At 39.7% G+C, this 23,222-nt stretch overlaps 1 protein-coding gene across 12 annotated transcripts in view; it reads left to right on the plus strand.

Annotated features, from left to right (window-relative positions):
* Positions 1 to 23,222, plus strand: part of PTPRM (protein tyrosine phosphatase receptor type M) — a 761,675-nt gene that overhangs the window by 512,640 nt on the left and 225,813 nt on the right. For 9 of the 12 annotated variants that reach the window (XM_032310611.1, XM_032310612.1, XM_032310613.1 and 6 more), the window contains one exon: positions 1,570 to 1,644. The exons of the other annotated variants lie outside the window; for them this stretch is intronic. In XM_032310611.1, the coding sequence (XP_032166502.1) occupies positions 1,570 to 1,644 (75 nt within the window). The remainder of the gene's footprint in view (positions 1 to 1,569; positions 1,645 to 23,222) is intronic. 12 annotated transcript variants of the gene reach the window in all.

Consider the following 23,222-nt stretch of genomic DNA (forward strand, 5'->3'; position numbering starts at 1 on the left):
CTCCAGTTGCAATTTGCCCTTCCTTTAGTTGTGAATACATACATGGCTGCCTCATGTAGCCATTTTCAAGTAACTTTTTATTTATATTGTTCACCTTTTCCAGTATTGGGTAGATGCTCTGGTTTTGATAAGACACTATAATTGTTCTTGAAAGCAGAGTAGGTCACATTTTCCTGAATGTAATAGAAAACCTCACAGGAATGTTGGTCGAACAACAACAGTCAATGACCAAGCAAATGTTACATGTATAAACTTGGTACAACTTTGTGTAACCGGTATTAGGGATCTCATTTTACTGTTTGCAATTGATTGTATCAGTATGCAAAATTGCATACTATGTCCTATTAAGAAAATCATCTCTGTAGTACCTCAGGAGTCCTCCCATCTCCTGACCCAACCAGAAGTTTATTCATCTCACTTAGCGAGACGAGAAAGTTTTCATTAACAATGTGTGAAAGACAATTATCCCACTTTTGAACCCAGTTGCTACAGTTGTTAGTTATAAGGAGCAGCACCGTCTGAATGGTGCAGAGGGATGTTTCAAAATATTATGCAGCAGCAGTTTTGGGTTTAATTGTGTGCAGATGGTAGATGATCTATTTTCCTTACTCGCTGCCACATTTCTAATAGCACCCAGGCTGTTCCATGTAAATTAGTAATCTTTCATGTAAGCCTGTCCTTAATTTTCCAATATTTTTTCTTTGCATCATTTTCCAGCTGTATCATGTTAGAACTGACGTTTTAATTTTCTATTTTTTCCCCCAATATCTGTGTGTCATAAATGTTAACCATTTAAATACAACTGCTGAGCTGTGCAGGCAAACCCAAGAACCCCGACTGGTCTGCTTCAAGACTCTTAATCATGTCTTGGGTCACATGTGGTCCCTGACAACGACAGCAAGGCGATTACTCATTTTCCTTTCTTGAACCGATGCTTTGAGATGCATTTTTTTATTCAGTCCCTTCATGTGACAAAATCAGTTTCCTAAGTGGAAATGTTCTCCGTGAAATTTAGTTATCAGAGAAATTTTTCTACCTAAAAAATATTTTTAGGAAAAGAAGATAATGTGCTCCACAAAGGTGATTTTAGCAAGAAGAGAAAATATTGTGACTTCAGCAGCAGAATTTTAAGCAACCTGATAAATTTTAAAAGCCTAAAGTCGGGATCGTCAGAATTAGCAACGAATCATTCAGACACTATGCTCAATAGCAGTCGGAAACACTCTTCAGTCTAGAGCCTTATTTAGGACTTGTGTTTTGTTTTTATTTTTTTATTTTTTTCCCCCTTCGGTTAATCTACCCCAAATCTCAGCCAAAGCTTGCAACTGGGTCATAGTTAGAACTCAAACTGCCTGACGAAAGCCTGTTTAAGGGAAAAGAATTCCAAAAATTCAACACTTTGCTATGTTCTTTTTTTTTTTTCTTTTTTCTTTTCTTCTCTTTTTGTTGTTGTTGGAACAAAGTTGAGACGATGTGATATACTGATCGAGATTCTCCTTGCTAGCCTAGCTTCAGTCTGGCTTTTTCTTCCCTCATGCATGCTGACCTGGGAATCTTCCTTTGCCATAGCTGCGATAATCGTGACTCAGCTTACAACACCTTACATTCGCATCGCCCCTGCCGCAGGCGACGACCAACTGACAGGTCAGACGTTCAAGTATAGATGAGTCATCTTGCCCATTTCCTGCTCATTTTTCTCAGCTTTGTTTCCCCTCTACATTTCCTCCTTTGCTTAAGGCTTGTTTACAATGTTTCAGACTCTTGGTACAGACCTGTGCCCGCATTAAATTAAGTGATGTGCTTGGCCTCTTCTGTGTGCGCATTTATACCCACGCATTAAGCACAACGCCACTGCATGTTTCCATTGTGTGTTTGTCTGTTGGTTTGTTCCTTTTGAGCCTAATGTTAAACAGAATGAAATTTGCTGGACTTGCGGTAGCAATGCCATCCAACAGGGTTTCAGTCAAAATACAGAAAGACGGATGCCCCGTTATGCAAATTAACCTAAAAAGCCTTTGCAGGATGAGGGTGAGCGAGGTTGATTTTCCACCTTGTAGGGTCTAGTTTGCATGCACATTTAGCAACACACAGTCTTGAATTGGAGCCACCCAAAGCTGTTTGGGGTGACACCATTCAAACAGCTTTTCATGTACTTACAACTGCAGCAGAGCTGACTGCATTCCTTCTAGAACCAAAGTGTTTATATAAAGCAGTGACACATCTGCAAGTCAAATGCATTGAATAATTTAGGGAAGTTTTTAAAAAATTGAATGGCTTTGAGTCATGGAGTTGAACTGCGTGCTTCTCTGTAAAAGGAAAAGCACACAGAAAGAGAACTTAGCTAAGAGAAATTAGCTTCTCCATCCATACTATCTCTAAAGGTGTATGGACATCTGCAGAAACACCTAAGGAAAGAGCCCAGTCAATTACTCCAGATTGAAGGTGAGTGGCCAGAGAACCCCAGAAGACAAATTTTTGTCCAGCAGTAAAAGCAAGCCATGGTCAAGATGTCTGATAGAATTACATGGGCAGGGTTCAAATTCTGGTCCCAGGGACATCATCGATGTTGTAGTTTGTGGCAGGTTGTAGAACATTCTGCCACTTTCCATAGAATTCTACTCCAGCAATTGTTTTAAGTGTATGCAACAAGGGAATATTCTCTAACGTTTAAAGAGGGGGGGAAAGCATAGCTTAACTCATGGTAAGAATTCATAAATGTTTAAGTTGTTCTGCGAGCTTATTATTTTGGAAAATAAAAGCTACTGAGACTCTGGAAATGTACAGACTGAGTTTCGTAAGGTGAAGAAATGTAGGCTAATTCTACTTCTTCCTCCCCTGGAATTCTCTACACATTTCCAGTCCTCTGTTTCAGGGCCTGAAAGCTATAAAGTTATTATTAACTGTTCTGCTTCTGTTGCTTCCAAGTTTCTTTTCAAGCACATTTCTTTTACTGATTCAAGTCCTACTTGTTACAGACTCTTTCTTACCCTGAATTTCTGAAGTGCTCTTCCCAAACAATAGAAGTGCTTAAGGGGTAGTGTCTCTCTTAACATAAGCTTTCCACTCTAAAACCTTCCTACGTAAGGACTGCACATGGCCCGTGGTCAGGTTAGGTGTCCATCGTGGAGGTAACCTGAGATCCTTGAGCAAGTCTGACCCCCAGCTGGCACCAATGTTGTCAGCTAACCATTAAAAATGGGTTGGCCCCACTATCCTTTAATAAATGCTGTGCCGTTCTCAAGCTTTGCCTGTATCTACTACTTCCATATTAAGCATGCTGTTTACTAGACATAAAGTAAGTGAGACTTCTGAAACATAGATTTCTCTCTAAAACTTGCATAATTAAGAAGATACCTCATAAATCAGCCTCCTTCCCAAAGCTTTCCAATCCAGCATATCTTGTTACTTGGGAACTAGTCTGTGAAGGACACATATATTGCTGTACTGTATGGCTGCCATTCATTTAAAGGCTGCAGGAGATCTCCATCATTTATTTTGGTTTATTAGAGATTAAAATGATGGAGTGTTAGAATAAGCCTCAAAAACCAGTAAAAAAAAAAACCTACTTCTGATCTTTTTTTTTTTTTTTTTCAGTATTTACCGCTGGTTTTAATGATGGTTAATCTAACCCAGATAAAATCAAAATCAAGTCATATTTCTTTTGCCTTTTCCATTTGCATCAGCCATCAACTTTGATAGCGGTAACACTGTCTTTTTTAATAGATTTATTCATGAGTCATACTGCAAGCTTGAGGCTTAATGTGTTCAATCACTGATCTGACATTTATTGAGCACCTTCTGTGTGCCAGGTATAGATCCACTGACTTTTATAAAGAGCTTTACTCTGGGTGGTTATGCAGGCTCTGGCATCAGGCATTTTGCATTAGTCACATCAAAACCCATGTACACACATGCTCTTAGGAGTGAAAACATACCGTCATGCTCGTCATTTAGCAGTTAGTAAAAGACAACAGTTTTGTAACTAATGGGCGAAAAGGACATGGATTTCCAAGCCTTTCTCATCATGCGGAGCAGCTTAGGAAATGGTCTCTGGGACAATTGTGAACACTGCACATCTGTGACCCATTTAACAGTTGTGATTTTGTTTATTCAATCAATATCGTCCCTTCCAGAAGCCAACAGGAGACACATGAGGGATAGATATGTTCTGAAGTGCCCTCTGCGGTATTTTTGTTCATTCTGTTGTATCTGTGCTGACATCATACTTCTACAAGGGCTGCTCAAGGCTGTACTTATACTAGGAAGCTTTAGGGAGATAATTCTCTGCAACATAGTTCCTTCGTCCCAGAACATGACACGTGCAGCTTGAGTTTTCCCTGGCATGGGTGGGCCCTCACTCACTTGCCTAACAAAGAACACAAGCGCCCTGGTGACCTGATGTCGGCACCAGGACTGTGCCAGACACAGCAGAATTCTCCTAGATTTAACTGATCTGATTCATTGAGCAAAGGCAGATCAGTCCGCAGACCACTAGTACATTGGATGAGCAGGCCTATCCCTGCGCTGGGGAGTGTCTTTAAATTTGTCGTACTCAATCAACAGTGAGAATACATCATTATGCAACATACACACATATACTGACACATTAGTTTAACTGAAGCAAAGACCTTAGAAACCATACTGCTAAGGCTACTCACTGAGTAAGATGCACTCTGATGTGTTCTATTCTGTTCCATCTTACTCTGTTTTTTAAAAAATTCTAGTCACTACCTACTAAGCTGATTTCATTTCCCACTCTTGGGTTGTAACCCACAGCTTTAAAAAACGCTTTACTCAACCACTGGATTTAGGAGATTATAAAAGGAAACAGAATATGTAACTGGAATAAAGGTACTATCTACCTCAAAACCACTCTAAAGAGTGCACACAGAGAAAGTTCTAGAAACTGGAAATACTTCTGGTTTCCACTTTGTTTCCTTTATTATGTGATTAATTGTCTGCAATATAGTACTGCTTTAGGAAGAAAATTAAAAGCTGTACACACTAGAAATTTCTCTTCAAGATCTTTTAGTTAATTTTACAAATATCTGTAGGCTGTTTATTTTATATGAAGATATTTCTGTTTATGATTTAATAACCCAGCCAACTCTGAAATGCTGTAGAGAATGTTTTCCTTAAACAAATTTTTTATCATCCGTTTTGGTTCACCCATACATCTAATATGATAAAATCGGTATCTTAGAATATTTATAAACAAAGTGACTTCTGGGACTCAAGTACAGATCAGATATAGCAGAGCATGTAGAATTATTTGCTAGATATAATTAGTACTGGAGGAAAAAAAGAGAGAGCAAGAACTGGCCAGCAATTATTCCCACACAGTTTTAAGTTTTGAAAAATATACATGTAGCATATGTCTGTATTGTCAAAGGTAAACACAGCTGGACATTAAAGCTGTAAAAACAGATTTTATTCAGTAACTAGCGACTGTAGGGGATAGAGGTGTGCAGATGGGACCGGTGTTTTAAAAGGAGAACAAGGGGGTAGGCAGGATACAAACAAGGGCTCAGTGGAGTCAGGGCAGTGAAAAATTACAGCCATCAGGAAGGGTTTCTTGGTACATGAGATCCCCACCTGGTTTGCTTACTGGCATTTATCCACGTTGGGTTGCTGCCCTCCCCTAGGAGCTAGGAAACGGGCCCTGTCTTCAGGTGTCACTGGAACAAACCCTCAGTACTTTGGGCAGCCTCGAGTTTCCTCAGGCAGACATTTTAAGGGGGATCAGATCATCTAAGGATACAGCCTTGAATGGTTAGAAACCATCAGTGTTCAAGTCTTGACAGGCCAAGTTTGAGGACTAGGGGAGGTAGAGTTCAGAGGAGCTGACTGGAATTTGGTCACAGAATTTTGCTAATGTGTAGGCAAAGTGATCATGAGATAAATTCCAAAGAATTTCTTTTTCTCCTTAATGTAGCTCTTAACACAAATAGAGTTTTGTTTTATTTATTTATTTATTTAGGAGCATGTACATGTGGGGGTAGGGGCAGAGGGAGAAGGGGAGAATCTCAAGCAGACTCCTCTCAGAGGCAAGCCTGACACAGGGCTTCATCCAATGACCCTGAGTTCATGATCTGACCCAAAGTCACAAGTTGGACGTCACTGACACCTCAGTGGAGTTTTTTTCTTTTTTAATGTAAAGTCTAAAACATGGAAGTCTCTGAATTCCATCCCACTGAAGAAGTCAAGCCTCTGAATGTACGAGAACCTTCTTTGTTCTGGGCTCTGTGCTGGAGACTTGCACAGGCCTTATTTCACTGAGAGAACACTATCAGTCTTCTCAGCTGAGAAAAGGAAACACAAAGGGATTAAACACCTCCACGGGCCCCAAAGGACTGCAATGCAGTCAAGTCAGGGAGAGAAATCAGATTCCAGGCCTTGTGACTTGAGCCCTGGGCTCTTCTAACCTCAGCATCTGTTTGAACTTCTCCCTCTTAGCCCTCCGTGCCCTCCACACTCTCCTCCGTCCCTTCCTGGGCCCCTCAGGCCTCACTTACTTCCCACCTGGCCCGGACGCCCCACACAGCCCTTTCGGGTGGGTTTTTATTGACACCTGGATGCTCTGGGCCCTTTGCCCCCTTGCCTTCACCACCTATCATCCTGGATCCCAGCCTGAGAAATCCCATCACCTGCTTACCTGGCTCCTATCTTCACACTCCCAAGTGTTGCTTGACAAATGACAGAACAGGCAGAGTAATTCTACTTGAGGTTGGTGCTTTTCCCCTCACCTTGATGTCTCCCGCTGATCAGTGAATGTCCCCTGCATACAGAGTTATAGAACACTGCCCTCTGCTCCCACCCAGCTCTTCCCTCAGCCCCGAGCCCGAGACAGCCAGCTCAGACCTCCCCTTCCATTGCTGTGCCCTCTGTCTTAGGCAGGCTGCCCTCTGCCAGCCATGGCACGTTCGGCCTTCCTCACAGCCCAGCGGGTCCTAGCTGTTGGGTCACAGAAGCCACCATAATTGAGGTTCACCAGCAGCAGCCCAAGGAGATTTCTCAGACCTTCACTGATAAGTGGAATCTGTAGCAAAGATCAAATTTAAGTATACCCTGAAGCCCTAACACCATCTTTCCAGAACATGTGTTTCTCCTGCCATCTTTACAAAGAATAAAGGAGAGTGCTAGATCCTATTTGTCTCAACTCATGGATTTTGAGCCCTAGGCAAGGGCTGACACTAGGCAGGAAGCCGAAATTAGGATCTAAATTTGGTGGTGACTGTAGGGGGAGGTACATGGGGAAAGGTAAGGACCTCAAATCCTTTGTTCCATAGATGCTCATTAGTCAAATGCCAGAGACCATCCGCAGTGGAAACCCTATACATTGTCTAATCCAGTCGTTCTCAAACAGTGCTTTGTGGGTTTCCATGGGATTCCTCTCACACAGGCTTCTGGGCTGGGCACCAGCTCACGTTAGAAGAGTTATGGGTAGCATGGCAGTGGGAACGTGGGCTTGAGGACTAAATCAGTCAGGTTCAAATCCCAGCTGTGTCACCTACCGGCAGAGTGACCTTGGGCAAGTTACTTCAGACCTCTGTGACTCAGTTTGCTCATCAGTGAAATGGGAGTTTCAGTTTTACTCACAGTAAAGTTGTGAGGATTAAATGGAGCAAGTGAAGTACTTAGCAAGCCCTCAATAAATGTGACCTATTAGTGTTTTTCTGCCTTAACACACTCTTCAATTATGGGAACAACACAAACCCTTTTATTCCTTCATTGATTCATCAAGCACATGTTTCCTGAGTGTCTGCTACATACGGTAGACACTGTGCTCAGCTCTTAGGATATGCCAGTGAACAAAGCTTATAAAAACTCAGGTATACTGAACAATTGTATCCTACATCTGTACTGACCTCATCCCCAGCACCTATAATAGAGGTCTTTCTCTCTACATAAAAATATATAAATATAGGAGCGCCTGGGTGGCTCAGTGAGTTAAAGCCTCTACTTTCAACTCAGGTCATGATCCTAGGGTCCTGGGATCAAGCCCCACATCGGACTCTCTGCTCAACGGGGAGCCTGCTTCCTCCTCTCTCTCTTTGCCTGCCTCTCTGCCTACTTGTGATCTCTGTCTGTCAAATAAATAAATAAAATCTTTAAAAAAAAAATATATATATATATATATATATATTTATATGAGTGCCTGGGTAGCTCAGTCGGTTAAGCAACTGCCTTTGGCTCAGGTCATGATCTGGGTTCCTGGGATCGAGTCCCACATCGGGCTTTCTGCTCAGCAGGGAGCCTACTTCTCCTTCTTCCACTCTCCCTGCTTGTGCTCTCTCTCTGACAAATAAATAAAATCTTCAAAAATATATAGATATAAAAATATATCCAGACGTTTTCACTATCATTTATATACTTAGCTCTGCCACTTGCATTTTACATTCAATAACCGATGATTTCTCCTTCAAACCAATACATATCAATCTTAAGACATTCGTTTACCAAGTTGAAGATTGTGCTTCTGTAGGGCCATGTGATGATCTTTTCACTCAGTCCCTTGTTCAGGGACATTCAGATTTTCACCATTTTTTTTTTTCCTGCTAACAACAATAATCACCACCACAAACTGGAATAAATAACTGAAATATATAAAATAAAATTAATAACTGGATAAATAAAATAACTGAAATAAAATAAAATAACTGGAAAAAAATAAAGTAAAATAAAAAACTGGATAAATAAAATAAAAAATTGGATAAATAAAATAAAAAACTGGAATAAAGAACCTTGTATGTGTTCTTTCCATTATAACATTTATTTCTCAATGATTCCCAAATTGGTGTCAAAGGCCAAGTTCATTTTTTATGTACAATCCTTTCCTTCCACATTGTAGCAATTCATCCCCAAGTACCTGCTAAGCACCCCTTCTCCCAGCTCCACGTGCTTTGATGCTTACCACCTCATGCTTCCAATATGGTGCGTGAAGATGGGATTCTCCTGACCTTTCCCAAAGACAGGCATCCTGGCCTATGGTCATTGGCCATTTGCATTTCTTCTCTGTTCGTTCATACTTATTCCCGTCAGTCACTCTTGTTTTGACTCCACAGTGTCTTTTGGCTTAAAGAAGTTTGCATTTTCAAATAATCAATATGTTCCCATGTTCCTTTATTTCTCCAAGGTTATTGTTTTGCCTGAGAAGGTGTTCACATCTCTGTGATTATTCAGCCAGTCTCCTGAATTTTAGCTCTCGAATTCATCTGGAAATGACCACTGATATGGTGTGGTGTGTTGCCAAGGGAGAGGTCTAGCTTTTTCCAGAGAGACAGCAGTTAGACTGGCTCTCCTGATTAAATAAACAGTAATTTTCTTACAGAACTGAAACGCCATATTGTCATGTGTTAAGATACATGTATAGATTTTGTCATGGTCCCACATATTTATCATAATTTTTTATTATGATGGCTTTTATGATATTTTATTACTTGATAAAACTAGAATTCTCCCCATACTCTTTGTCAAAAATCCCTCCCCACTGATGCCTCCTTGTTAACTTTATCAGTCCTTATGATGGCCTACAGCCTTAGATGTCTGCCCCACTGCACTGATTAACACACCTGTTGTTAACACTGATTCCACATCCGTTGCCCTGACCTCCCTGTTGTTCTCTTTGGCCATATCTGCCATGCTTCCTCCTTCCACCTTTGCTCCCACTTTCCCCTTGCTTAGGAATATTCTCCCCCAGACATCAACTTGACTAACCCTCCTTCCTCTAGTACTTCTTGCTCAAGTCTACCTCCTCAACAAGGTCGGCCATGAATACTCACCCTTCTTCCTACTGCAGCCTTCCATGAGATCTCTCCCCATCCTCTCCTCATAATTTGTCCCCTTAGGCTGCTACTTTCTTCCTTTTTATAACTTTCCTCACCTTATGTGCTTACTTCTGTTTGCTCCCGTCTTTCCCCTCTCATAGAATACAAGCCCTTGAGGACAGGAATCTTCATCTGCTATTTTGTGACATATCGTAGGCCCTGAGAAGTTGGTCAAGTTCACACTGGGCAGTCAGGTTCAAAAAATGCCACTGAGGTTCTCACTGGGATCTTAACAAATCTAAATATTATCCTGACTGTAGAAATATGGTAAATCTCTCCATCAATTCAAATCTTATTATAAGACTTGTAATACAAATTTGGAGTTTTCTGCATTACCTGGCCTTGTCAGTTCTCCCTCTAAAAATGTATTCTAAGTTCAATGGCATCTCACCTTCTTGTGGCCATCACACCAGTCTGGACCACCACCCACACATTTTATATACTCTCACGGATCCCTGTTGACTCATTTGCCACATGGCAGCTGGACTGACTTTTGGAAATTGAAGTCTCATTCCATCACTTCTCTTCTTAATGCCCTTGTATAGCTTCCTACAGCACTTGCATAAATTCTAAACGTCATGTTGTAGCAAAGTAGGGGGCACATGGTCTGGCTCCTCTCACACCTGGCCCTTGCCTTCCAACACTTCCCACACTCAGTGCTGATCTTCTTTCTCATCAAAGAATCAAGCTGGATCCCACACCAGCAGTTTGCACTTACTTTTCCCTCAGACTGAAACTCTAACCCTAATCTTCATATTTCTAGCTCCTTCTCAAAGTTCAGAATTCAGTGTGGAGGTTCTTCCCTCAGAGAAGCCTCCCTAGACCACCATACTGAAACACAATGCCTTGTTGGCCCCAGGCCATTGCCCTGCCCATTACTCTGCTTCTTTGTGCAGTTGCCAATTACTGTCTCCTTCCAGAAGGAGGGGGAGGCAGGGCTCTGTCTCTCTGTCTTATTCCCAGTATAGCGCATGGGCACCTAGCAGGTGTTCCACATTATTTACTGAACAGTTGATGACCTTTCTTGTTAAATTTAGTCCCAGATATTTTATAGCTTTCCCATATTGTTAGTAAAGTTTGAATAAATTTTGATGAGAACGAGAAACTTTTGAATCTTTTTATTTTGCTTACTTTGGACTGATTTTATGTTAGTCACAAAATTCATCTCTTCTTTAAAAAAATATAAATATAAATATGTGTGTGTGTGTGTGTGTATATATGTATGTATATATTTGATTCAGTAGACCTTTGCACTTCAAATAAAACAGATCCATAGTTTTCAACCTATTTTTAAAAAGTACAACTTTAATCAGCCATTTATTTTAGCAAGAAAGATTTAATTTTAATTTAATTGTTTTAGAGAGTGGCCTACCCACTCACACCAACATTGTCTGTTTCCTCCCACTTCCTAGACTGCATCTGACCACTTCTCTACCTCCACCTGTCAGACCCAGCCAATGGATCTTTGGTACTCTTTAGCAACAATAAGCTGGGACAGGCCTAAGTGCAGATAGGCTGTATTTGCCCTTCTATAAACCCAGGGTTCTCTATTTGTAAATGAAGTGGTAACTAAAATTGTATTTTAACCATACTGAGGAGCTCAGAGGACTGGATACAGCTTGAAGATGGTGTGATTGTTTCCTGAATTTGAGCTTAGTCAGTGGCAGGAACAACAAGTGCAAAGGTTCAGTGGTGAAAAGTAGCATGACGAAGAATGAAATATTACCAAAAAAAAAAAAAAGGCCCTCGTGGCTGGAGAGCAGAGAACATCCTGCAAAAAGGATGTGTTATTAGTGGTCAACTTGTACAGACAGACAGAGGCCAACTGGGACCTCAGAAGTTACATGAAGGACTTTCATGTTGATCCTACAAGCAATGGGCAGCCATTGAGGTATTTTCAGGGGTGGACAGGTTCAAGTTTGCACTGTACACTTCAGCCACACTAGAAACATTGGAGGGCAGATGAAATAGGCTAAAGATTGGAAGAAAACTCTAAGAAATGGAAGATTGTCCGGCAGCCTAGGAAAAAAAGAACAGAGAGAACGGGTATGAACAGAAGAGCTAAATGCCAGCAAACAGAGCCTCAGCTCCAGCCCTGGGGTCTTGATAATCTGCAATCAGCATGGAAGAGCACATGGTAGGGAATTTAAGCGACAAGTTCAAACATATCGAAGGAATGCTCTAAGTACCTTTGAGATGGGATGGTTTCATTCAACCTCTTGAGTGAGTTACCCACTTCATTTATTTTGAGAGCTATTTACCAGGGTATTCATATGAATCAAAATTGACAAAGAACATAAAGGATAATAAAACTCAGCACTATTATTTGAATATATGGTCACTCAGATAAAATCTCACCACTGTTCGCTGCAGACACTTGTATTTTGTCCTTTTAAGAGTTCAGTCATTAGACTCATAAAATGTTGTGTTGGAGACTGTTAATTTTGTCGACTAGGAAATATATGTAGAAATATTTTTATCTACTACTACAGGGGCTCTATTTCTTTTATCTTGATACTGTCTACAACCCGCCACTCAGTGCTTGGTACTTGAAAGACACTCAGAGACCAGCTATCAATTTCTGGTAGAATGAATTCATGTGTAAAAGTTAAAATTCCCTTAAAGGCATGAGCCAATTTCCACACCCCAGTTTTGTTTTTTTTTTAAGAAAAATAATATCTGTACCACAGAGGAGCCCCCAGCTATGGCTGCCATCAGGAGAAGTGGGACTCAGGGAGACAAGGGCTGGGCCAAGTGTCACACAGCCATCCCATGGTTAGGTTTTGTTAGCAAGTGGGACATGCAGTTCCAGTCTGATAGAACTAAGTTATAACTTTGCCATCGCTGAAATACTTAGCTTTAGGGAGATAGGCTCTGCCCAGCTCCCAACATGTCCACTGTCCATACTGTAGGAGAGAAGTGTCACTCATTCATCCTTTATGTGAAGAGCTTCTTGTCCCCTTGGGAAACTTGATGTGTAATTAGCTCTGTGTTAAGAGATGCAGAGAATTCAAAATCCAAAAAGTGTTCCTCTCAGGGATACCAAGGATCTTTGTTAAAACCAACATAAACAAACAAACAAACAAAAAACCCAACATAAACAGTTGCCTAATTATTCCACACACAAAAAAAAATTTACTAGTATCTTGAACCATGTGTAATAATGGTAAATGTTTAATGAAATAAGTTGACATATATTCAGCTGTGCTCCAAAAAATAGTACCTGTATGATAGATTCTGTTTCAGTGTCAGGAGCTTTGATTTAATCTTGAGAGAGAATTTTGGGTAAAAATAAAGGGAAGATAATGCCCCCCCTTTAGGCTTCCTTATAAATAAAAATAGCCAAACTCTTCATTTAAGCTGATAATCCATTTATTGGAAACAGTGGCTGAATTAAAGCTACCATTTTCCAGTTAATCAGGTAGCCTAATTTTTCAGGTACATTATCATATCAATATGGGTGGCACTTCACGCGCCCCCTTATCTTAGGCACTCTCTTTTCAAACAGTGAAGGGGGGGATGTATATACTACACATCAGTGCTATATATACTTTGGCCATGGAGGCCAATATGGAAAGTTAGTGAGGGGAGAATTTGGTTGGAATTTCAGCATCTCTTAGAAAGGTTGCTTGAGGATTCTAAAAATTTCCTTTTCCACCGCAAAGAATGTAAAGTGAGAGGAAATTTTTATTCTTTCTGCAACACCAGCTGAATGCATTTTAATGGGCTGTAGTGTCACTGGTGATTTATTACCCCTTTTTGTTCTTTTATGTGTTATATTTGTCATTTTGCTATGGCAGTTTCATCTATAAAACAGTATAGTTACAAGAAAATGGTGAGGGGATACAGGACTGCCATGGGAGATTCTGTTGCTTTTTCCTTGTCATTTTGGGGAAGGAAATACTGAGTCAAATGTCAAGCATTTAGTTTCAGAAATAATATATTTTAAAAGATGTATATTGCACCAAAATAGTATTGTTTTCCATTTTTGCTACATAAACTTAAGAATTTCTGTGTAACGATTTTCAATATAAGAGAACAACTTCATTTTTCAATATCCTTTTGTGTTTTCCCTTTTATCAGCAGGGTGATAAAGGAAAATAAAACAATGTATTTAACTGTCTTTTATTTGCTTATGGCATAGAGCATTCTGTCTTGAAAAGTGCAAATTGAAATTTTATATTTTAGGAAACTTACCTTTTAATTTCAATATGAATCTAGGGCATTGTACAGGTCCAACACAGATGCTGCAATAAAGTTTTGAGCTCAAAATAAACCAAGTCTTTGGTAAGAGATTCAATACGTTGTGAAAAAGCAAGTGCATACAGTTTGAAAAATAGTTCAAGATTTTTGCATGAAAGATTTCATATTGATGAGTTGAATTTCCTTTTTTCTAAGGAAAGATACTTAAATTTTATAGTGAAATTAAATTAATTCATCCTTGATATGAGTAAACATGGAAAAGTCCTGGATATTTTAAAAATATTTATCAAAATTGAGTGACACTGTCTATTTCTCTAGGTCTTTCTCTTCAACCCAGTGTCCAACACGGAGCCAGACACATAGTAGATGTTCAAAAGCATCTCTTGTTGATAGATACCAATCCTGATATTCTGATTATCATTTTTTGCTTTAGACAAATGTCACTACAATTTAGAATATAAGGCATCAAGATTAATTCTGACAGTTTTAGGTGTAAGGCATCTGTGAAATTCATTCAGAATTTGTAGGCAAAGGGCCATGTTCTGCTGTCGTGCAATTAACTTTTTGGTTGGCTTTGAACTAATCTCTTTTATAAATACGTATCTTTAGAATACTGTAAAATACTTATTATTTGTTAGAGGGGTTTTTTTACAACATCTGTAGATGTGATCCAATATACATACTCAGGATGCAAAGGAGTCAGAAATTCCTTCATGATCTTGACACAGCACGTTAGAGAAGAAGTAGCAGATCAAGAAAACTGAGGGTAGATCTAGAATGAATAAACGTCCCTTTCAAAGAAAGAATTCTTATTCTAAATGCTTTTTTGACCTTGTAAAAGAATCAGGGGACAATCAGGATGGGCCAGTGAAAGGAGAAAAGCACAGTCCTTCCAACGGGGACAGATTTCATTTGCCATCTTGACAATATTGGTCAATGCCAAGACGTGTTCATCAGTGACTCCAGTGGGCTAAGAGGAAGGCCTAAAGTCTTTAAAAAGAAGGGCTTCTAAAATTCTAGAAGGTTAAAATTTCCCAACCACACACCCCAACACACAAACACACATACATCCACACAACTTTTAGAAATGTCATAGTTGCCAAGGTGAGAGGATCTTGGGTGATATCCAATTCGTTCTCAAACCATGGCATTTCTAGCTTGGCCACCATTCATTCTTTTTCTTTTATTTTACTTTTTTTCTGAACAGAAAACACATTTACTTTTTATTTGTAAATAATGTCAAACTTAAAGTTGCAAAAATAAAAATATCACAGAGAATACTGGTATAGCCTTTATCCCATTCATCTGTTGGAAATGTTTTACCCTATTTGTTCTGTCGTTTGCTCTCTCCCCACACGTGTGTGCCCACACACATTTGGTTTTTTTCTGAAGGATTCGAGAACAACTTACCCATGTCATGACCCTTCACCCCTAAATATTTGAGTGCATACTTGCTAAGGATAGGGATATTCTATTATATAATCATACTAGAGTTATCAAGGTAATGGATTTACTCTAACTCATTATTTTCTTATTCCAGTTTGCCAAACCTAAAATGCTTTTTGTGACATTTCCCTCCTCCACTACAGGATGTAGTCTAGGATCAGTTTTTTTATTTGGTTTTATATCTGGTCAGGGTTCTCACTGTGGGAAGGCTGTGCTAGGGGCCAGGGGAAGAGAGGTTGCTCTTTTTGGTGGAACTGTAGTGTTTTTCTTGCCACTTTCCCATCTCATATGCTTGTCAAATGGGAACCCATGATTTCATGGAGGTACAGGACCAAGGGGCTATCACTTTCCTTGCTGATAAATCAGTCAAAACAGTATTTTTATTAAAAATTAGTATGTCCTTGAGTAAAATGCAACATCTGCATGCTTTATTTGAAAAGAAGAAATTTCCTGCCAGTAGTAGATCACTTAGGATACACCTTGGGTGCTCATTGTCTCATCTGCCCTTACGGGTATAAGCGATGGGAAAGTATAAGAATCACGGTCCCTTTGACCAGCTCAGGAGTAACAGTGAGTTGAGGGCCCTCAGGTTTAGACTTCAGGACATTTTTAAAACCACGTGGTTTCCCAGGGCAGTTTTGAAACATATCTGACAGGAATCTTGGCCTAATGAATCTCTGCACCAGATTTTAGCAGGGTGGTTCACTAAGAACTCCGGATCCCAGTGCGTATAATTTAGAAAATATTCACTTTAATTTTTGTTTGTTTGTTTGTTTGTTGCATTTACTTTAGATAAAATGTAGTGAGTCCAAAGTCCAGGCTTTGGGGGAGGGGGAGGGAATCTCTTAAACTCTAAATCTCAGCTTCCCTATCTCTAAAACAGAGAGGTTACTTTTCTTAGCCTCATGGTAGGCCTTGGGAGAAGGAATAAAATGACAGAGACAAAGGACCTGCACCAAGCAGGCTCAGGGTAAAGAGGAGGAATTGGCAGTTGCTGGTAACTTCCTTTATGCACCGCTGTTGTTATTCCAATAGAAGATTGTTTTAGGGCCCTCTGGTCTTTCAAGAGAACTAGGTAATTAATCGGGGCCACTGCCACTCCCAAATTTGAGAGCTGCAGCCCCTCTGAGAGGCTCCAAATTGAACTTTCTGGGAAATGAATGGATTTCTTGACACTATGGAGGGTGTTATTTACATGGACACCATGTGCACGCTGTGGTCTCCAGGAGCACCAGAGCGTGAGAGGAACGTTATTATTCCATCACATGTCAAGACCTGTAATGAGTCCCCCACAGATGATATTTTCCATTTGCCTGTCTTTGGGATATAAACTGCATCAGCATGGCCCAGGCTATTGTCGTGCTCCTGGCAATGATGGTGATGATGATAATGATGAAAAAGTTACTGCATGTTCAAAGACAACTGCTTTATTTGAAGCAGTAATAGCCCAAAGCAGTGTATAACCTACTCTGCTCTTCCCTGTAGCCCTGCACCACAGAATAAATGCCAGGCTCCCTTTATTGTCCTGGCCATTTGGGGTTCCTTTGTTCCTCACTGTCCTTGGTTTAAATGTGGACACCTCTCTTTGATCCGTTCTCCAGGGGGCACTAGACGACTCACTTTAATAGAACTCCATTAAGAAAGCTTATAGATTATCACACTGAATAACGTTTTTAGACATTAAATATGAAGTTGGAAAAATACAGAGTGGTTCTGAAGTTTTCTTTCACATGCTGTTTTCATTTAGGAGAGTAAATAACTATCTCAGAAACAATCTTTGCAAGTAAGCCTGGCACCTGACCTGGAGTTAATAAATGACATCTGTTCAGAACATCTATCCATATCTTTGATGAGTTTTCCATTTACTCTAGTAAATACTCAAGCAATACATCAATTTAGCGATGTAATTGATGTTTAGTTTAATTTACTTATTGGTATTGCTAATGATGCAATTATTAATTGTGCTTTATTATTAATTATAATGGTTTACTCAATTGGAGCTCTTGGTCAGAGCTCATACCAACATATCAGCTTTTGCCTGGGATTTTACTGGTCTTTGCAATGGTTTAATTTTCCTTATTATAACAAGATTATATATGACTTCAGAGTAAACATGATGGGAAATAAAGCTATCTTTAATATTACCAATTTGATGGGTTCTCCTTATATGTCTTTGAATAATTTCCATAGACACAGGTGCATATTTATGTACATGTATGCAAGCACAGACACACATGTGGAGACCTCATCAAGAGTGGGCTACCTGTGTCTTTTAGCCAGTGCAGGGGCTTAATAGAGAGAATTTTCAGATTTCTACCTTGTTTCTTCTATGAGTAGTGAGGAAGTTAAAAAATACTTTTAAAGTAGGGTCATAGAAATCATATAACCATTTTATTAAACCAAGTTATGGTTTGAAATATGTTGACATTATCTTATTACAAGTTTCCTTCTCTCTCCCTCTCTCTCTTTTTTTTTTCTTTCTAAAAAGCCCAGACCATTGTCATTGTTCTCGAGCAAAAATTTTGGCTAGTTTAAAGACTTCTAAAACAAATTCCATATATGATGGTGAAAAATGGTCGATAGCTACTTAATCATTGCAAGTAATGAGTTCATAACACTTTATTCTTGACAGATACTCATTTCCTGTCTCTCTGATATGTACCCAGTTAACTTCCTTGTCATTGATGGATATATATTTCACTTCTTTGGTGCTGAACATATAACATTTTGCCACTAATATTTATTTTCATGCTCTTTCTTTCTATTAATCTCATTTCATCATTGATGAAAGTTTGGTCAGTGAATTTACTGGTAAGGACTTTGATCTGTCATCAGCATACTGAAAAAACACTTCTTCTGTATACTGGCTGTCTCTTGGTGTGCTCGGTGGAACTAATGTTCAGACATGTTCCTTCAGTCTTGGTATATTTTCTGGATGCCCATGGAAGGTCATCTGATAGTAGCTGCAGGTGCCTGTTTCCATCGTAATCCCCTCACTATATCCTGGGGAGCAGTGGAGGAAAGACCACAACACTGGGCCTCTTGTCTTTACTTACTTCCACTTCCCCTTGTTTCTCTTGTTTCTTTTATTTTATATCCCTTGTGCTCTCCAAGAACTTCAACATAAATGGGAGAAGAATAGGCAAGTTATGAAAAGAGTACAATTCAGAATGTGATTAATCGTGAGAGATCTGTGATGCAGTATAGCTGTTCTCATATGAACTGCAGATAAATAATAAGATACTAGGCTAAGTCAGAGGAGCACCAAAAAAGTCAAAACAGCTTTGTCTCAAGGAACTCATGGTAGCATGTGATACAAAGAATTTACTAAAATGACTGAACTGAAAGTTGAAAGTAAGTTCTATGCAAGAGGGGTTAAGCAAGGTTCTATAGTCATTCAGCAGGAGAGAAAATACTTCCTACAAAGCAATCAAGAGCTATCTTTGGGCTAGGTGACCTTTGAAAGATGGGCATGATTTAGAACCAATGGAAAATGAGTAGGGAAATGGAAAAGAGTGGCAGGAGTCCTGAGAAGGGAAATATTGGATGTATGGGGAAAACTGAACGTGTCCATTGGGTTGGAACGTAGATAAAGGAAAGTATTTTTTTAAAAGGACATACAGTTAGGGAAGGGGTTGGAGCCAGCCCATGGAAGTCCTCGATTACCTTTTGAAAGAAGTGTTAGGAAACTCTTGGGTTCTATGTTGTGTTTTTAAATGAAAGAGTGACCCGATTAGAGTAATTCTTTAGGAAGACCAATATGGCTGCAGTATGTGAAAGAGACTGGATGGGATGTCTACGTGGAAGTCAAATACAAAAGTCCAGAAGGAAAATAAGCCAGGTGCGTGGCAGAGGGAATGGAGAAGAGATGAAGAAAGTATAGCAATTTTTTACCTTTCAAGATGGGTAGGGTGGTGAGAACTGACCTGTCTAATGTCAAGTAACTCTTCTTCAACCCAAGGATAGAGAGTAAACCTCCTTTGAAATATATTTCATTCTCATGTGCTGAGGGTCAAAACGCCTTGTATATACAACCAAAACTCATTTACTTGCTCTAACTTTTGTTGAGTACATGCTACATTCTAGGCAATAAGAATACAGAGAGGAAAAGATACAACTTTTCTCTGTAGAAACTTGAGCTCCCGTTCTTGTTCAAAAATTTTCCTCATACCGATACAGATCACATATGGTCATGATTCTCTTTATAGATACCTCCTATGTGTTTTAAGAGATTCATTCAGTAAAGACTTACCAAGTGACCACTGTGTTAAAAGCATTGTGTTAATCACTAGAAGTCAACTGTAGATAAGAAATACTCCTTACTTCTGAAAAGCTCCTGTGGAAGACTATATCAGGGTACCTGCTGGTCTGCTCCTTGGTTAGATAAATGATCTGAATCCCTTGTCTCTTTTTACATTGTCCTTCTTTTCTTCCCTGTTGGCCATTTGTGTTTCTTTTCTTTGATTCCTTTCCCTGTTTCTACCTTGACCAGTATGTTGTGCTCTGCAAGTCATTCCTCTGGTTCATTTCTAAGTAACATGAGCTGTATTACCAGGCCTTTCTTTTCTAAACTTAGGCACGGGAAGTCCTATGTCCTCATATATTTATCCTATTCTTTCAGGATTTTAAATTTCTCTATTGCATTCTTCTGTACTACTGTTGTTTGCTTGTTTTCCTTCTTCTCTTAGGCTCTTCTCTTTACACCTAACCAAGATGATTTTTAACTTGAGTCTTGTCATTCAGAGAGTTAGCAGTAGTCGCCCAAGTTTGCTGTGTCAGTCAGGAAGGTTCCAACACAGTGAAACGGGAGTGAGCTTCACAGACATGCCTGGACCCAGCGTGTAGCTCCTTCCCTTTGCTTCTCACTGTCAGGACAAGCTGCTTATCCTGATTGTTTCTGCTGCCTTAGTTTCTTCATTTGTAAAATGGTGTTGATTACCCCTCGTGGTGAAATAGTAAATAAAGTTATATAAGATAACTAGCACATAAAGTAGGACTTCCAGAAGGTCAGCCTTCTTCCTTCCTATGGAATATAGTAGTAGCAACTGGGCACTCAGGTGGCATTCCTTAAATTCCTTTGCAATTAGGGATCTCTTCCAATCTCTACTAACTGGAGACTCATAAAACTAGGGCTTGATTCCATGAGGTTTTGCCTCTTAATTTTGTAAAAGAATCATTTAAAACAGTACACTGAAAGAAATTTGCTAACTGATAAAGATATCAATATATCAGAAGGTCTTTTAAAATTAACAGTCCAATTAAATATTTTTCTTATTCTGCCTTGTCTGTGAAAACCTTCCTTCACAGATATTTAGGACCAATGAGGTTCTCAAGTGGGAGTTTTTCTTCATGCTGTGTAGGGAATCACCTAGGGTGTTACTTAGACCTTTGATCTTGAGTCCCTGGAAAAGCTAGTCATCTTTATGTTTCATAAGTTCTCTCCAAATGTTCTTAAACTCTCTATGAATGCAGAACCTCTGTTTAGAAAATATTGAACAGAATGACACAATGAATATAAGTCTTGTTTATTAAAGAACCCCATTGTTTAAGGAAAAGCTGTATGTTTACTGAGTGAGTATGGGGGGATTACATGACCCCACTCCCTCCTTGATCCCAGGAAACCTCATTACATTTCTGAGGATTACCTTTTAGCCATGTGAACGACATATCACATTTCTGCCTTCAGTTTGCTAGACTCTGTACATTGTTTGAATCTCAAAAATACTGATTCTTTTTTTTTTTTAAGATTTTATTTTTATTTATTTGAAACAGAGAGAGAGAGATCACAAGTATGCAGAGAGGCAGAGGCAGGCATAGAGGAGAAAGCAGGCTCCCCGCTGAGCAGAGAGCCCGATGCGGGCCTCGATCCCGGGACCCTGAGATCATGACCTGAGCCAAAGGCAGAGGCTTAACCCACTGAGCCACCCAGGCCCCCAAAGATACTGATTCTTTTAGTAAGCATGTAGACTCTATTAGGTATACTCACTTCTAGATAAAATAGGGAATGGACAATTTTAGGCAGCCACAAAAGCTACAGGGGGCTTTGACAAACATATACACAAAGAACTACTTTTTTGTGCAAGAAGCTGTAGTGATTCTTTCTCCCAGAGGAATTATTTCTAAGAGCTAAACATAAGCTAGCTAGACCGTGACCCATGACACAAAGTCTGAAAACAAATTAGAGGGACAGCAGATTTTTATTTTAATGCCCCTAAAGTTTAGTTTCAGACAAAACTCACTCTTAACAGGAGTATCCTCCAAAAACATCCACTGGTATTCCCTTCATGGATTATTCACTTTGTATGAAAAGTGAACACAGCTGATACCTTCTTATTGACAAGTTGTTTCCTCATTTTATGACTTGACCATGATTTGAGAAATGCAAATGGAAAAAATAAAGCTATTTCATCAGAATAGTAACAGCACTAATAATTCTCTTGAAACTTTTAGTGCCCAGATAGTAAGTGATAAGGCTTTGATAGATCATCTTCCCCACAGGATGTTGGCCACATCAATAAATGAAAGCAGTAACTGTCATGAAATTAGAACAAAAATAAAAAAGTAGATTAATTTTTTAGAGACAGTATATATCAAACAATCCAGTATCTCAGTTTTATATGAGAAATTATATTTCTGATTATTACTTGTAAGCCGTACGCGTTCTGCATGCCCTACGGTGGAAATTAGGGACAAAGGAAGAGTTATAAATTCAAAAGCATAATCAGGTTACAAATAATACATAAAGTGTGAGTGTAGATGATTCCAGAGTAGTTGATTGACTTTGCATTCCCAGGAAGAAAAACAATGGTATGTAATTTAAATGAAAAATCTTGTAGATGTTTTGCGATTATGTATAACGTTAAAGGGACAGCTGAGAAAACTAAAAACAGACTGCAAGGAATTCTAATTTTCTGTACAAGACATGAATGAGCTGTCTCATGGTCCTATTTAAAACCAGGGTGTTGCTATTTTTAAGAAAAAGAAAAGAAATCTACCTCTGCAAAAGGTAAAACAAAACAAAAGAACCTATGAAAATTAATTAAAATAGGTTTTGTGTCCAAATGGCCATAAAAAGACTAGCGCAAAGTGGCTGAGGCTTCCTCAGTTGACGCTTGAAAATACCTTTCAGAATCGGAGTGCTGGGGAATGAGCTTGAGGAAACTGTCATCTTACAAACGTCCACAGCCGCCATTTTACTTTCTGCTTTTAATTTTCCTCAGGTCTCATCTTGTAAGGTGTCTCGGCCTCCTCAGTTTCTCTTGTCCGTGGTTCCCCTGGTTGCTGTCCCCCGCGTTTTTCTCTCCTTGACCCCCAAATACTGAGAGTGGTATTTCGGTGTTTGGTTTGCCACTGGAACCTTTCGCGTGTAGTGGGAATGAAGCATTTTGTTGCTTGGATTCACTTCAAAGGTCAAACCCAAACACACATTTTCCCCGGCAGGAGACCAACCTTGTATGTCCATCAATGGCAGCAGCATCCAGCCAGCGCTGGGCATCTGAGACCCAAGCACACCTCTGTGCAGCTGGTGAGATGCCTTCTGTAAGCCCCTTGTCCTTGCCTTTCAGTTCCACTCACCCCTTTAGATCAGACATTGAGCTCCCAGCCCAGGTGAGGTAGTCGCCTTCCCAATGGTCCCCAAATGCCTGGCCTCACCACCCCCCTCTCCACTCCATGAGCTTGTGTAATACTACCCACGTACTCCTCTCAAGGCACAGCTCCATTATTTCCTACTGTTCCTCCCTTCTT

This window comes from Mustela erminea, chromosome 13 (assembly GCF_009829155.1).
Source record: "Mustela erminea isolate mMusErm1 chromosome 13, mMusErm1.Pri, whole genome shotgun sequence".
Lineage (NCBI taxonomy): Eukaryota > Metazoa > Chordata > Mammalia > Carnivora > Mustelidae > Mustela > Mustela erminea.